General features: G+C 38.0%; 1 protein-coding gene across 7 annotated transcripts in view; it reads left to right on the top strand.

The window, feature by feature from the left end:
- Nucleotides 1-14,713, top strand: part of SLC12A7 (solute carrier family 12 member 7) — a 130,036-nt gene that overhangs the window by 88,307 nt on the left and 27,016 nt on the right. For all 7 annotated transcript variants that reach the window (XM_060774624.2, XM_060774623.2, XM_060774629.2 and 4 more), the window contains exons 14-19: nucleotides 82-180; nucleotides 1,312-1,431; nucleotides 2,164-2,268; nucleotides 4,133-4,301; nucleotides 11,334-11,529; nucleotides 12,573-12,742. In XM_060774624.2, the coding sequence (XP_060630607.2) occupies nucleotides 82-180; nucleotides 1,312-1,431; nucleotides 2,164-2,268; nucleotides 4,133-4,301; nucleotides 11,334-11,529; nucleotides 12,573-12,742 (859 nt within the window). The remainder of the gene's footprint in view (nucleotides 1-81; nucleotides 181-1,311; nucleotides 1,432-2,163; nucleotides 2,269-4,132; nucleotides 4,302-11,333; nucleotides 11,530-12,572; nucleotides 12,743-14,713) is intronic.

The raw sequence follows: 14,713 nt of genomic DNA, 5'->3' as shown, positions 1-14,713 counted from the left end.
TTTCTTTTAATTTTATCTGTTCCCAAGACCAGAGTGAATGGTGGTATTCATTTTAAATTGTAAATGTGTTTGTCTTTGTAGGTTTTTCCTAATGTGTTATCTCTTTGTGAACTTGGCATGTGCAGTTCAGACCCTTCTCCGTACACCAAACTGGAGACCTCGTTTCAAGTATTATCACTGGTATGTTGTGATCGTTACATCAGTATTTAGTTAAAATGCAAAACAAGCATTTGGTTTATATTTGTAGGGTGTTCCTATAACCTCAGACATCGTGTATATTTATTTTTCTCCATTAAAGCAATAATACCATACAACACATAAAGCTATAAGAAGGACAATGAAAAAATAGAATTATTCGATAGGTAAATAGGAGAGAAATGGTGACAGAGATGTCTTATATTAAAATAAGTGTGTGTACAATTTATAGCTTTCACTGACAGGTTTCAGAAAGATTGAGAAATTATTTTTTAATACAGGCATTATCCATTTTAAATAGTCAAAGCCAAATTTAAAAACAGCAATTTGTTGAAAATAGTACATAGAGTTCTACTGTATTAACTGGATAAAAAGAACGAGAAAATAGATAAATACTTTCCTCTGAATACAGATCTCTGATTTAAATGGTTTGCTTTTGCTCTGAAGGAGGAATAGATTTGCGCAGTTTGATGGTTTGGAAATTAAACTCTTCATTTTTATAATTAACTTTTATAATTGTATGAACACCCACAGATTAATTTTGAGCATATAAAAGATCCAGTTATGTGCTACTTTCTGTTATTGTTAGAGACATAACTGTGGTCCAACAAAGAAATGTCAGAACTGTGAAATCATGCATATATCTCTTATAAAAGATGTGAGAATGGGCAAGTCTCTGGAAGATGTTGGCCAGGAAATTAGTCTGCCTTTGCAATGTCGTGGGACTGCAACAACCTTTATTAGACAAACTCACAGATCAAATAATCAAATAATCAGAGGATGAGAGAATGCAACTTGCCCAGCTCTGGTCAAGATTTAAGCCTCGGTCTCCAGAGTTGTAATCCAACACTCAATCCACACTACTCCGCACCATCTCTTTCCGACTTGCTTTTACTACAAGTCATTTATTTAAAATTTTAGCTTAACTAGTATAGAATCGGAGGTTTAAAATGCTCTCTTTCATTTGTTGGCGATTGGTTTGCATTGATATTCTTTTACTCTTGATAATATGTTTTGGTTGCCACATAATTCTACAATGTATTTACAAAATGTATTTACATTCTGCTACATGTAGATGCATAAACATCATTGACTTAAAATGTGTGTTTCTTTTAGGACTCTTTCATTCTTGGGGATGAGTTTGTGTCTTGCCTTGATGTTCATTTGTTCTTGGTACTATGCCTTGGTGGCCATGCTAATAGCGGGATGTATTTACAAATATATAGAATACAGAGGGTAAGAGTACACATTTATTTGAAAGTTCCGTGTAGTTGTTCAAATAAGTAACTTCACAGGATTTTTTTTATATCCTGATTTGGGGTTAGGAAATTATCTGTTAATATATCAACTGAATTAAATTTCATTTGGAGAAATGAAGATCTGTAATTTATTATTGTGGGGAAAGATATTTTCTTGGTTGGAAACATGAAAGAATCATGCTGTATACAGCTGCCCCTGTTCAGATTGCTCATATTTGTATATATATTCACTTCCCCATTTATTTTGGTGAAATAAGATATGTATGTTACTGGGAGATTATGCCTTTAGTCTATCACTTATATTGGAAGGTCACTTCATTTCAGTTAAAACATAGCCACTTTTAAGATCACACATGTCTGCAAAAGATAAAGCATATTTTTGAGAAACGAGCTGAAGAATGATTTAAACTAACTGTAAAGTAATCCAAAATCATTTTCATTTCTTGGGAACTTTGACTTAATAGCAAATCTATCAAAATATTACGTTGGATTTCTGAAGCATTGTACTGTTAATTTTATATTCATAGTCTTCTGTGTCTATAAATTCATTATTATTACTTCTCACATGATAGTAGAGATTTGGAGGCATTCTGGTACAAAATCTGATGTTTAAAAAATTACTTACAAAGATTAGGTCTGTCTGGGTACTATTTAGGTAGAGATAATATAATTAACATATAAATCTGTAACTGATTTGTCTTCTTTTCAGAGCTGAAAAAGAATGGGGAGATGGAATCCGTGGTCTATCCTTGAATGCTGCCCGTTATGCCTTGCTTAGGGTTGAACATGGTCCTCCTCATACCAAAAATTGGAGGTAAGATTAAATCTACCATTCAATAAATCTTACATAGTGGACCCTTTGGGTCTGGGTATTCGTAAATGGCATTTCTGGATCTTACCTTCTATTATCCCTCAGTATTGCTTATGATGGTTGGTCCAACATGTGGAGGGTGACAAGATTCCCACCTTCTGCTATAAGATACAATGCGCTAATGTAGAGAATGCAGTGGAGTTTGTCCTCATGGTTTGTTCCCATCATGGTTTGTGATTATTTCTGATCTAGTACTTAATACTCCCAAATGTTTTTTTTAATTAATCTCTCATTTTGTGGAAAAGCTTTCTCTTTCTGAAAAATCCCTCCCTTTCTGTTAGAAAATCTTCTATGTTTAATGCCTTCCAGATTTTCTTGTCTTTAAGGTCCTTGGACATTTTAGTTCTCTCCAGCTATTTCTACCTACTCTTGCTTCCCTTTTGCTTTCCTTACAGTTTAAAATTTGTACCCCAGCTTGCTTTGGGTTTCTGCGCTCAGGTTTTCTTTTGGACTCCTCTGTATTTCAGTCATTATAAGTATTCTTCTGAAGGATGAAATGAGTCACAGATATGACAAGAAATCCTGGTAGTATATCTTCACATACAAATATTATAACACCCCCCCACACACACAAACACACACACTATAAGTATGGAATACTTGTCAATGAGAGAAAAGTTGTAAAGTATACAAGACAGAAAGAGGTTTTATTTTCCAACATAGTTACAAGACAAGGTTGTTCATGATCCAAGCAGGAAATGGCACCAAATGACCAAATTTAGGCAATGTCACTATTTGGTATGAATCAGTCTGCCTACATCCTGAGTTAAACACTTTGGAAGGAGAACATCAACAATTGAACTAACTAAACCTCTTAGCAACTGTTATTGCTGACACTGAAAGTCTCGTCTTTGTTTTATTCCATCCCATATGCATGTCCTGTTGCACGCTGGGCCTGTGCATAAGACTGTAGACAGGACATACATTCTGTGTGCCCAACGGGATGCCGGGGCTGGCTCAGATTAAAGGCCTTTGGATTTCCTTAAAACAAAGTCTTTAGATTGCTTAAAGGTTCAACAAAGTTCTTTATTAATTAAAACAAACAGGTATTTCAAGGTTTTCTTAACAGTCTATTGGCTCTTTCAATCTTGTCCACAGGGAACAGGCACTATCTTCATAACTGGTATTTTAACTAATGGGGAAATCCTTAACTTCTAATCTGGGCAGTCTTTCTTTGCCTCTGTTGGCGTGGAGCCCCTTCACCCGGTACCAACTGCGTCTGGCTTCCATGAGCGACCCTTACCAAGCAGAGCTTTGTAGACTTCCAGGGGAAAAGAAGGAGTTCAGGTTTCAGTGATGGCTGGCTGAAGTCCCTCAGCAAAGGAGCTGTAAGGCTGTATAATCCTCGGCCAAGCTGTAGGGCTGTATATCTCCCCGGCCAAGCTGTGGAAGACGAAGCTTTCTACAGGAGCTCTTGGTATTATGTCCTGTGCGAAAGGCTTCTCTGTGTGGACTGAACTCAAAAAGGCTCCTATTCCCTCCAAAAACCCAAAAAGGGGGAGGGACCAGGGAACCCAACTATAATTGACAGGTGGCTTGCCCTATGATTGCAGCCAAAAGAAGCCACCTATCTGCAGAGTCCCTGAAACTTAGGACTATAGCAAACATTAAATGCAAAGCAAACAAAATTGGAGCTCCTGGTACAGCTGTACCAGAACACCTTGGTTACATTAAATGCTGTGTTATAAAATGTTCGAATCTGGTTTTTATTTATATCTAATTATTATGATCCCTATACATTGTCATTATATATTTGCATTCCGTACTTCTCCTTCCCTTACTATTTATTTTTTTTGTTACACTTCAGGCCGCAAGTCTTGGTTCTGTTGAATTTGGATTCAGAACAGTTGGTGAAACATCCTCGGCTGCTTTCATTCACTGCTCAGTTGAAAGCTGGAAAGGGATTGACCATCGTCGGATCTGTACTCCCAGGAACATATTTAGATAAATACACTGAAGCTCAAACGGCAGAGGAGGTATGTATTAAAACAACAAAAGGAAAAATAAACAATTAAAATAATAATTGTGATATTTGGAGTCAAACATTATAGAGCCAAAGATAGGGATTCATACATCCATTGGATCGGACTGATATGGATAAATAAGCAAAATTTTATGTACTGCTATTTGAATATGATAACTTTATTAATTTTAGTGTTGAGGTTATTTAAAAAAATACAAGACTCAGTTGAAGAACATTTTAAATGGTGCAGATAATATATTTGTTAAGTTTAGTTAATAAACATTTACAGTAGCCACTTTAATTGGTTATGACATAATTTGATCACTAAATCATAATATTCAAAACTTGATATCTATTATCAATTAATTGTATGGACTTTGGTGTTGGTTTTGATGTAGCTTGTTGGTGTCATTTGCTTTTTAAAGAGTAACATTTCATTAACATACTACATCTACTTTAAAAATACAAAAAAGGTCCTAAATCTCCCAAAATGACACCCAGAGAGCAATATTTTGGGATATATGGGTAAACTTTAAAAAATGCAAAGAAAATATCCATGTTCCTACCAGATGTTATATGGTTTTTCAAAAATGACTATACTTATTCCCTATTGGTTGCGTGTTACGGGTAATGCTGTTGCTTGGTTCTCTGACTCTGTGGCTCTATAATTAGGAGAGACAACCATAGTGATTGATTTAAATATTTTAAGATAATGACTGAGGGCAGATAGAACTTTTGCTGATTTCTTAACCATATTTCTTAACCACCTTCCCTTCTTGCCTCACTCCCTTCTTTCCTTCCTTCCCTCTCTTCCTCATGTCTTCCATATTCCCAACTCTCTTTGCCATATTATAATTGCACAGATGTCTCTTGCAACAGTAATAAAAGATAAGCCAGTCTGAAACTAGGATTTAAGGGTGGTGTGCAAATTCTGTTTACAGTTAACCATGCATGGTTAGCATTGAAGTGGATGTAATATACATTATAAGTTCTTAAAAGCTAGGGATTCAAGCACAAAGGAGATCAAACAAAAAATATGCAGGCACAACATATTGATCAGAAAATGTTCTCTATTGCACATACATCTGATCACCACTGCTTCAAGAAAACATTTTTAGAAGATGTCAACAACTACCATTTTTTCCGGCGTATAAGATGACTGGGCATATAAGGCGACCCCCAACTTTTCCAGTTAAAATATAGAGTTTGGGATATACTTGCCGTATAAGACTACTCCTCTTCCAATGCACGCCAAATAAAAAAAAAAACAAAACCCAGATTTGATTTCAATATGGTAATTTTCCTATTACCGTACCTCCTTCTCTGCCTCTCAGATCTCGCACGTGCATGCCTGCGTCGCTTCACTGCAGTCCTCATAAGCAAATCTGGAAGGCAGAGAAGGCAGTATGGTAATAGGATACAAGGGCGGATGAGACAGGTGTGTTTTTCTGGCAACAGCGCTGCTCTATCACTTTTTTGCATACCCGGGCGTCTGGGGTTCTTGCAGTTTGCTCTGCCCTTCACTTACACCTTCCTGGTGAGGCATCCCCTCATCTCATCATCGGGACTGCATTAAGTCACTTTTTTACGCCGCATCCTGGTGAGTGAATTTTCTTCTACCGTACTTATACAGCGCCGCCCTTGCTGCTTTCATATCGTTGCTGCATACGATGGGGATGCAGCTGTGACTGTTTTTGAGCTCCCCACAACATGTGCAGCAACGACAGATTCTCCAATCCAGCTCAGTAGTTTCAGCACCCGCAATATAAGATGACACCCAGCATATAAAATGACCCCCAACTTTCGAGAAGATTTTTCTGGGTTCAAAAGTAGTCTTATACACCAGAAAATACAATATTTTGAAGCTTTTCCTATATGACTTACTGTACATATTCATGTACATATATTAAAATGCCCCCCAAAATCCTGGGTTGATTTATCCACAGGTCGGTGTAAGTACTGTATCTTAACTGAGTTTTCCACACTGTATGGCCATGTTCCAGAAGCCATGTTCCTCACAACCTCTGAGGATGCCTGCCATAGATGTAGGTGAAATGTCAGGAGAGAATGCTTCTGGAACATGGCTATACAGCCTGGAAAATTCACAATAACCCAGTGATTCCAGCCATGAAAGCTTTCAACAATACATTGTATCATAACTCTTACCAAAAAAGGAATCACCCCCTTCTCTAAGTAGAACTGTGAAAGGGAGACCTCATTTCATTCTGTGAAAATGTAAAAGAGGCACTAACCCCATCTACTCTCGCCATCCCTTTATACACAATGTTGATTTTTAATATATGCTATGTAAATAATTGTATATTAGAGTTCATACAGATCCATGACTTTACATAGGCACGTTCTCTGGTAAAGTCATGGCTATTGCCAATAATACAGCCTTTTGGATTAAAAAAATCCCAAACAACAGTTAGTGTCCTCTTACCTCTGGTGAATATGAAGTTATTTGCAGCACACCATAACAGTACTATGGCAGTTAAACTGGATGAGTGTCCTCTGAGGAGGATTAATAAAGAGAAAAGAAACCCCATTACTGGGGTTATTGATTCCCTGCCATGTGGAGAGCTGTAATTCCAGCACAGCATTCCATCCATTAGGCCTGACATCTCCTATCCTTAATTGCCAGCACATTTCTGCTGTAAAAGTAACAAAATAAAAAGAGCAAGTTAACAAAGTGCTAAATTCAGAACTTGTAATTGCTTTGTAAGTGCCTGTTGAACGCTAGGGTTCATTAAATGGAGGCACCAAAGGGCTTATTTGACAGGCTACTCTTTCCTGCCTATCCCAAATGTGGCAAAATCTCTGTTGAGTACCATTAACAGAACTTCTTAAGGCTTTTAAGTGAAATATAAGGAAGTATGTACAATAAGCCATAAAATAGCATGATTGTGGTTTTTCTACTACAGTCACAAGACTCTCACCCAAAAGTGACTGTCATATTGTCACCTTAGAAGCCTCGTCCTGAGTCTTCCTTTGTGCTGAGTCCGTAGATGCACAGACCGTAGTGAAACCAGAGCAGTAAATCAGGGGGAAGCACAATGATAGTGACATTTCCACTATAAGATAGAAACAAACTACCATACAGCTTTCAGGGCTGGGTGCCTTGTATAATATAGAGAGCTGTCGAGGGTCTGTGACCCATACTTCATATTGATTACATCATTATTCACAAGTATACATTTTTCATGGCTGTTCTCCTTCCCTCGCATTCATCCATTGGGGATTTTAAGACATAGTCGAGGTCTAAGTGCCTTTGTTCCTTTTCCCCTTGATCCACCTCTCTTTGTGCCAGAAGTTATATTGTGCATCCAGCGTGATACAACGGGTAAAAGGGAATCACACTTTAACTCATCTTATATGTTCTGTAAATAATATTCTGCCACCCATCATGTACAATGTTTTTGAAAGAATTGTAATCCATAGATTTCAATCTGTTGTATTAAACAGAGTACGAATTAACAGTTTTAAAGTGTTTTACAGCCACAGTTTTTTCCCCTATAGCACTGCATGGTGGCATGATTGTAGACACACACCCCTTGTGTACATTAAATTCAATATCCAGAGTCATCACTCAGTTTTTAATTTAGCAGTGTTCAGGGGGGCTCAAAATAGTCCCTTCCTTGCTGTGACAGGATTTGAACTATGCTCCGCAATATCCTTTTAGAATGAACATGAGATAATTTGTGGCACAGTGCTTAGAGCAAAATGCTTTATTCTTAGCCTATGTGAAGTCAGCATTTACTTAAATGTAGTATCCTCTTAATATTTAACAAGAAAGCAAATCTCAGAGGTGTGCTTGGAATAATTCCAGGAAAAAAGGAGATGGCTCAGCAGTTTGTAAATGGTTGCTGAGATGAATATTTAATCACAATTGTTTGATTATATCAAACCGGTATAGCAAATGTCTTATTGTATTCTCAATCTAAATGGTATTTTGAATAAGTAACCCTTTGCTGCTTAAAGAAAACAAAGAAAGAAATTACAAGTTATAAATAGCAGAAAGAGTGTGACAAGTGATCTTCTCTATTCCCAAACCAGAATATTTTAGAATGAGATTCTGGATCTTAGAGAAAGTCAGGAAAGCGTACAAAGCCAGAAGATTTTATTTTGTTTTGAAGGTTGAGCCTTCATAAGTTAAATTCCCTTTTCCCAAGTCTGAGGGTGATTTGTTAAATTAGCTGAGAGTAAGCAATATGTAAGCAATCTTTAGGAGGAGCTTGAAAACGTGGTTGTTCCAGTGTGCCTTTCCAGAATAAGGAAACTCCTAGCATTATGTCCCAACGCACTTTATCAGAGAGCCAGGATATCTGCATGCCCATCCCCCTCCAAACACCCCACCTTGTCATGCCCAGCACTTTTAATTTTAATTATTACATTTGGCCCGGCCATTGTTTTTAATTGCATCATTGGGTGTTGTTAATTGTTATTGTTTTGTTTTTTGAGTTATTGTGTTGTTGTTGCTGCTGTTTTTATTGTTGTATTTGGGCTCGGCCTCTGTAAGCCGCACCGAGTCCTTCGGGAGATGGTAGCGGGGTGCCAATAAAGGTTTATTATTAATAATATTATTAATATTAAAACGAAGATCCACATAGTAAAAGCAATTGTATTCCCCGTAGTAACCTACAGATGTGAGAGCTGGACCATAGGGAAGGCTGACCGAAGGAAGATAGATGCTTTTGAACTGTGGTGTTGGAGGAAAGTTCTGAGAGTGCCTTGGACAGCTAAAAAATCCAATCAGTCCATACTTCAGGAAATAAAACCCTACTGCTCATTGGAGGGAAGGATATTAGAGGCCAAGATGAAGTATTTTGGCCATGTAATGAGAAGACAGGAAAGCTTAGAGAAGACAATTATGCTGGGGAAAATGGAAGGGAAAAGGAAGAGGTGCCGACCAAGGGCAAGATGGATGGGTGGTATCCTTGAAGTGACTGGCTTGACTCTGAAGAAGCTGGAGGCGGTGACGGCCGACAGGGAGCTCTGGCGTGGGCTGGTACATGAGGTCACAAAGAGTCGGAAGCGACTGAACGAATGAACAACAAAAGCAATATTATAATGCATTAGTTAGCAACACAGACCCCCCCCCCCCATTTTTATTTTGCTTTCAATTAGATTAGAAGATCAGAACGCAACAGTATTATTTTCCTCTGGACTCCCACTGAAATGGATTAGAGTTGCACAGCTCCTTTGTTTTGTAATGGGTTTTCTTTTTTAAAAAACCAAACAAACAGCTTTCTCGTGATCCAGTGTAATCTTTGATACAAACCAAGAGTAATTCTAAAGTCAAAAGCAGTTTTAGCATATACAGATTTCTCTAATGTCAGAAGTGATGTGATAATTTCTATAATTTTGTCATCTAGATTGCAGGAGGAGATTTCACATGTAATTACACACCATAGCCTTCTTTTTGACACCCTAGTTTTAAGAATTAAATCTCATTTCCAGATGACATGGGTGATAATTAGTTCAGAAATCCATTTCCTCATTTTAGGCCTTTAAAGTATTTTCATTTAACACATGTCTTCTTCCCTTTTTAATGCGAACCCATAATTTAATAATTTTTTTTAAATCAAGCTGGTATTTCTGGGAGTGGCTCAACAGTCACTGCAATGAATTATGATTCTGAACTTTTTCCTCATTGGTGAAATGGCAAAGTGCTGAAATATAGGTTTTAGGAAACGCTGCCTTTAGGAAAAAATATATTTTATTGCTGAAGCCCTGCTGCTGGAATTTTCTCCCAGATGAACCATTTCTTGCATCTCTAAGTAATAAATAATAGATTGCACTATTATAGTCCAAGTTAAAATCTTTGTTTATCTTAGCTTGGGAGTACAATGATGCCACACTGACCTTAGCCAATAAAATGCAATCAGCATTGAGTTATATAGAATTCTCTTGATGTGAGATAAGAAGAATTATGGGAGACCATACTTTTTCTACTTTTTTGTAACTTGGCTAGGTCCCACTGTTTTCCTACCTGTGCTCCTCCAGGTGTTTAGGACTCCAATGTCCAGAAGTCCTGGACAGCTTGTTCAATCATTAGGAATTCTGGGAGCTAAAGTCTGAAACACCTGGGGGCCACAGGTGGGACACCACTGGTAACTCATGCTAACAAAACCCACATTACTTGCTCCTCAACAAATACAGTAAAAAACATCACGTGGGCTTCCACAAGCAAGAACAAACTCCATCAGTTGCATCAAAATTGATTTGATAAAATCAAATCTATTGCATCTGATCCAAGATTGAATACGTCTGGTCTTTTTAAAAAATTCAATAGTCATGTTACAATAAATTTTATCAGTTTAGTGGAGCAACATGGTATGATAGTTTTCCTAGTTGGAGATTGATCTTCACATAGTGAAAATGTGTTTCCTCTTGCATTGCCATGAATACAAGTCATGCTAGCGTCTGTTTTTGTCATGAATCTCTGTTTTTGGAAAGCACACTGGCCTTAATTCTACCAGTCTTCCACATATGATGGTCAAGCAAAAGCATGCCTTCTCGCTTAGCATCTGTCTGAGTTTGGAGGTTCACAAATTACATAAAATATGTGAATGTTCTTTTAAAAATATGTGATTCCAGATGATGATGTGGGTTGAATATTGGATTTTTTTCCTGGGATATCAACTGAATTGTTTATGCTGTTATTGAAACAATGTAGCAATTCACAGAAGTGTCAAAAAGTTCGTATCTAATACCAAGCTATGTCATTTTGTTCTCCCATCACAGGCAGGAGAGAATATCATCCAAAACAACACATTGATTTGTTGTCAGATCTTGTAATTCTGCCCTTAAGAGTCTGTACATTTGTACTAAAAGGGCAGGATATTTTAATGTGAAAAAGTTAAGTCACCCTACTTCCAGTATGATGCATAGCAAAGTAATTTAAAAAATCAAAAGCTCTACAGCTCAATGTATATCCTGTTAATACATCTTCAGCATTGTCTCATTCTGTCATTTACCTGCATAAATAGCCTTACATAAAAGAACATAAATATTTGTACATTCAAATCTCTTTCTGTTAAAGAATATTAGATCCTTAATGGGAGTAGAGAGAACCAAGGGATTTTGCCAGATTGTGGTATCATCCAGTCTCAGAGATGGAATTTCCCATTTGATACAATCGGCTGGCCTTGGAGGGATGAAACATAACACTGTCTTGATGGCCTGGCCTCAGTCTTGGAAGCAAACTGATAATCACTTCTCTTGGAAAAATTTTGTAGGTATGTATCGCTGTAGAATTTGTAGACACATCTTGATGGCATGTAATACAATTTATTTTTCATCTAATATCATAATGTTCAAAGATTTTTAAAATAACAGGGTAAAAATTTATAAAAACAATTTCTCAGATATTATGGTTGAGTCATTATCCAGCCAAAGTTGTGACCCTGACATTCTGAGAGAATGTTGCACATGCTCTGATTTTACTAATTAAATCAACGGAAATCAGCTTTGGCAAGATATTACCATGGACATTTTTAATTAAAAATCTTGAGATGGCATTAAGTTGTGGGTGATAAATGGCGTTCTTATTGCTCCTTTCAGTAGGAAAACTATGTCCTGCTTTCTCCTTATAGGGTGGTCTTTATGTAGGGAAGCTTTCAAAAAATTTGATTCTTACACTTAGAATCATAGAATCATAGAATCAAAGAGTTGGAAGAGACCTCAAGGGCCATCCAGTCCAACCCCCTGCCAAGAAGCAGGAATATTGCATTCAAATCACCCCTGACAAATGGCCATCCAGCCTCTGCTTAAAAGCTTCCAAAGAAGGAGCCTCCACCACACTCCGGGGCAGAGAGTTCCACTGCTGAACGGCTCTCACAGTCAGGAAGTTCTTCCTAATGTTCAGATGGAATCTCCTCTCTTGTAGTTTGAAGCCATTGTTCCGCGTCCTAGTCTCCAAGGAAGCAGAAAACAAGCTTGCTCCCTTGTTGTTAACTGCTGAAAATTATTTTCATTATTTATTTCATATATCAGCACACCATAATCAGCAAGCAGACTTGGATTTTTTCTGCCATGAGTTCCTATATATACTGCATATGTTGCTATGGTGTTTACGAGATTTTATTTTTCATATAATTTCAGTTCATTTCCTATATATACAATGTATTTGATGCTATGTTAACTGTAAATTAAAAACAAAAAAGGCCTTTATTAAATATTTTAAAAACACTTGTTACATTTGGTCCACCCTTATTTAGGATTTCCTGTAATAACATACCACATATTTATGTGATTTGGACAATTTTGCTTCCTCTTTCAGATACTGTGCGAGAAACAACAGCTGCCCAACAAGCCCTCCTAGTTGCTAAAAATATTGATTTATTCCCAATGAATCAAGAGCGCTTCACTGAAGGTAATATTGATATTTGGTGGATTGTTCATGATGGTGGCATGCTGATGTTACTTCCTTTTCTACTACGTCAGCACAAGGTACTAGCAGCATTCATATTTTTAAACAATTTTGCTAAATGAATAAATTTGTTTTAGTAACTCCTGAGCAGGGAATTTTTGTTTTTGAAAACCATAATCCATTTGGATAAATTGAGTTTAGTGGTACATAAATAAGTATTGTTATCATCCTCAACTTAAAATATTTTCTATGCAGAATATTTGTATAGAATATTTGGAAGGAGAGGGAAAGTAATGAGTGATTTGACCGTCATATAGGAGTGTTTACATGAGCATAAAATCACACTGTTTGATGCTAAATAGCTTAAAAGAGATTTAAAGATGGACTTAAAGTTAATCTTTAAAAATGTGGTATAAACACTGAGAACTGGAAAACCCAGGCCCTCAAACGTTGTAACTGGAGGTCAGCCAGCTCTTATCAAGAGTGCTATGAATGTTGAAGACGCACAAATAGAGGGCAAAAGGGAGAAGGCTCATCAATAATAATCTTGTTGGAATGGCCTTCCATCTGTGCTCATTGTGACAGGCCATGCGGATCCAGAATAGGTCTCTATAGTCACTGCCAAGACTCAACCCTTGAAAGACAATTATCCATTGCCATGAATGATTGCCTGTGATAATAAGAGTAACATAAATACCTGGAAATCAGAGGAAATTGATGGCAAAGTCCAGTTTCTACAGATGCCATACATTTATTTTATTCTTCCTCATTTCTGTCTTTGTTGTTGTTGTTCAGTCGTCTCCGACTCTTCGTGACCTCATGGACCAGCCCACGGCAGAGCTCCCTGTCGGCTGTCACCACCCCCAGCTCCCTCAAGGTCAGTCCAGTCACTTCAAGGATGCCATCCATCCATCTTGCCCTTGGTCGGCCCCTCTTCCTTTTGCCTTCCACTTTCCCCAGCATAATTGTCTTCTCTAGGCTTTCCTGTCTCCTCATGATGTGGCCAAAGTACTTCAACTTTGTCTCTAGTATCTTTCCCTCCAGTGAGCAGTTGGGCTTTATTTCCTGGAGGATGGACTGGTTGGGCCTTCTCGCAGTCCAAGGCACTCTCAGAACTTTCCTCCAACACCACAGCTCAAAAGCATCGATCTTCCTTCGCTCAGCCTTCCCTAAGGTCCAGCTCTCACATCCGTAGGTTACTACAGGGAATACCATGGCTTTGACTAGGCGGATCTTTGTTGCCAGTCTGATGTCTCTACTCTTTACTATTTTATCGAGATTGGACATTGCTCTCCTCCCAAGAAGTAAGCGTCTTCTGATTTCCTGGCCACAGTCTGCATCTGCAGTAATCTTTGCCCCTAGAAATACAAAGTCTGTCACGGCCTCCACGGTTTCTCCCTCTATTTTCCAGTTGTCAATCATTCTTGTTGCCTTAATCTTGGTTTTTTTGACGTTTAGCTGCAACCCGGCTTTTGCGCTTTCTTCTTTTGCCTTGATTAGAAGGCTCCTCAGCTCCTCCTCGCTTTCGGCCATCAGAGTGGTGTCATCTGCATATCTGAGGTTGTTAATGTTTCTTCCAGCAATTTTCACCCCAGCTTTGCATTCATCCAGCCCCGCACATCGCATGATGTGTTCTGCATACAAGTTAACAAGGTTGGGTGAGAGGATGCAGCCTTGCCGTACGCCTTTCCCAATCTTGAATCAGTCTGTTGTTCCGTGGTCAGTTCTGACTGTTGCTCCTTGGTCCTTGTACAGATTCCTCAGGAGAGAGAGACAAGGTGGCTTGGGATGCCCATCCCACTAAGAACTTGCCACAATTTATTATGATCCACACAGTCAAAGGCTTTAGAATAGTCAATGAAGCAGAAGTAGATGTTTTGTCTTGACATTTCTGTCTTGACATACTTATATTAGAATTTTTGTAATCCAGAACCTGCAAAGAATGAATTTTCCTGTTACCATAATTTTATATTTGACCAGCCGTGCCCTGCCAGGCATTGCTGTGCCCCAGTCTGTGTATATGTGTTTTGTGTGCGTTTATGTGTATGTGT

This window comes from Anolis sagrei, chromosome 4, assembly GCF_037176765.1.
Source record: "Anolis sagrei isolate rAnoSag1 chromosome 4, rAnoSag1.mat, whole genome shotgun sequence".
Classification (NCBI taxonomy): domain Eukaryota; kingdom Metazoa; phylum Chordata; class Lepidosauria; order Squamata; family Dactyloidae; genus Anolis; species Anolis sagrei.
This window is presented reverse-complemented; position numbering and strand designations above follow the sequence as displayed.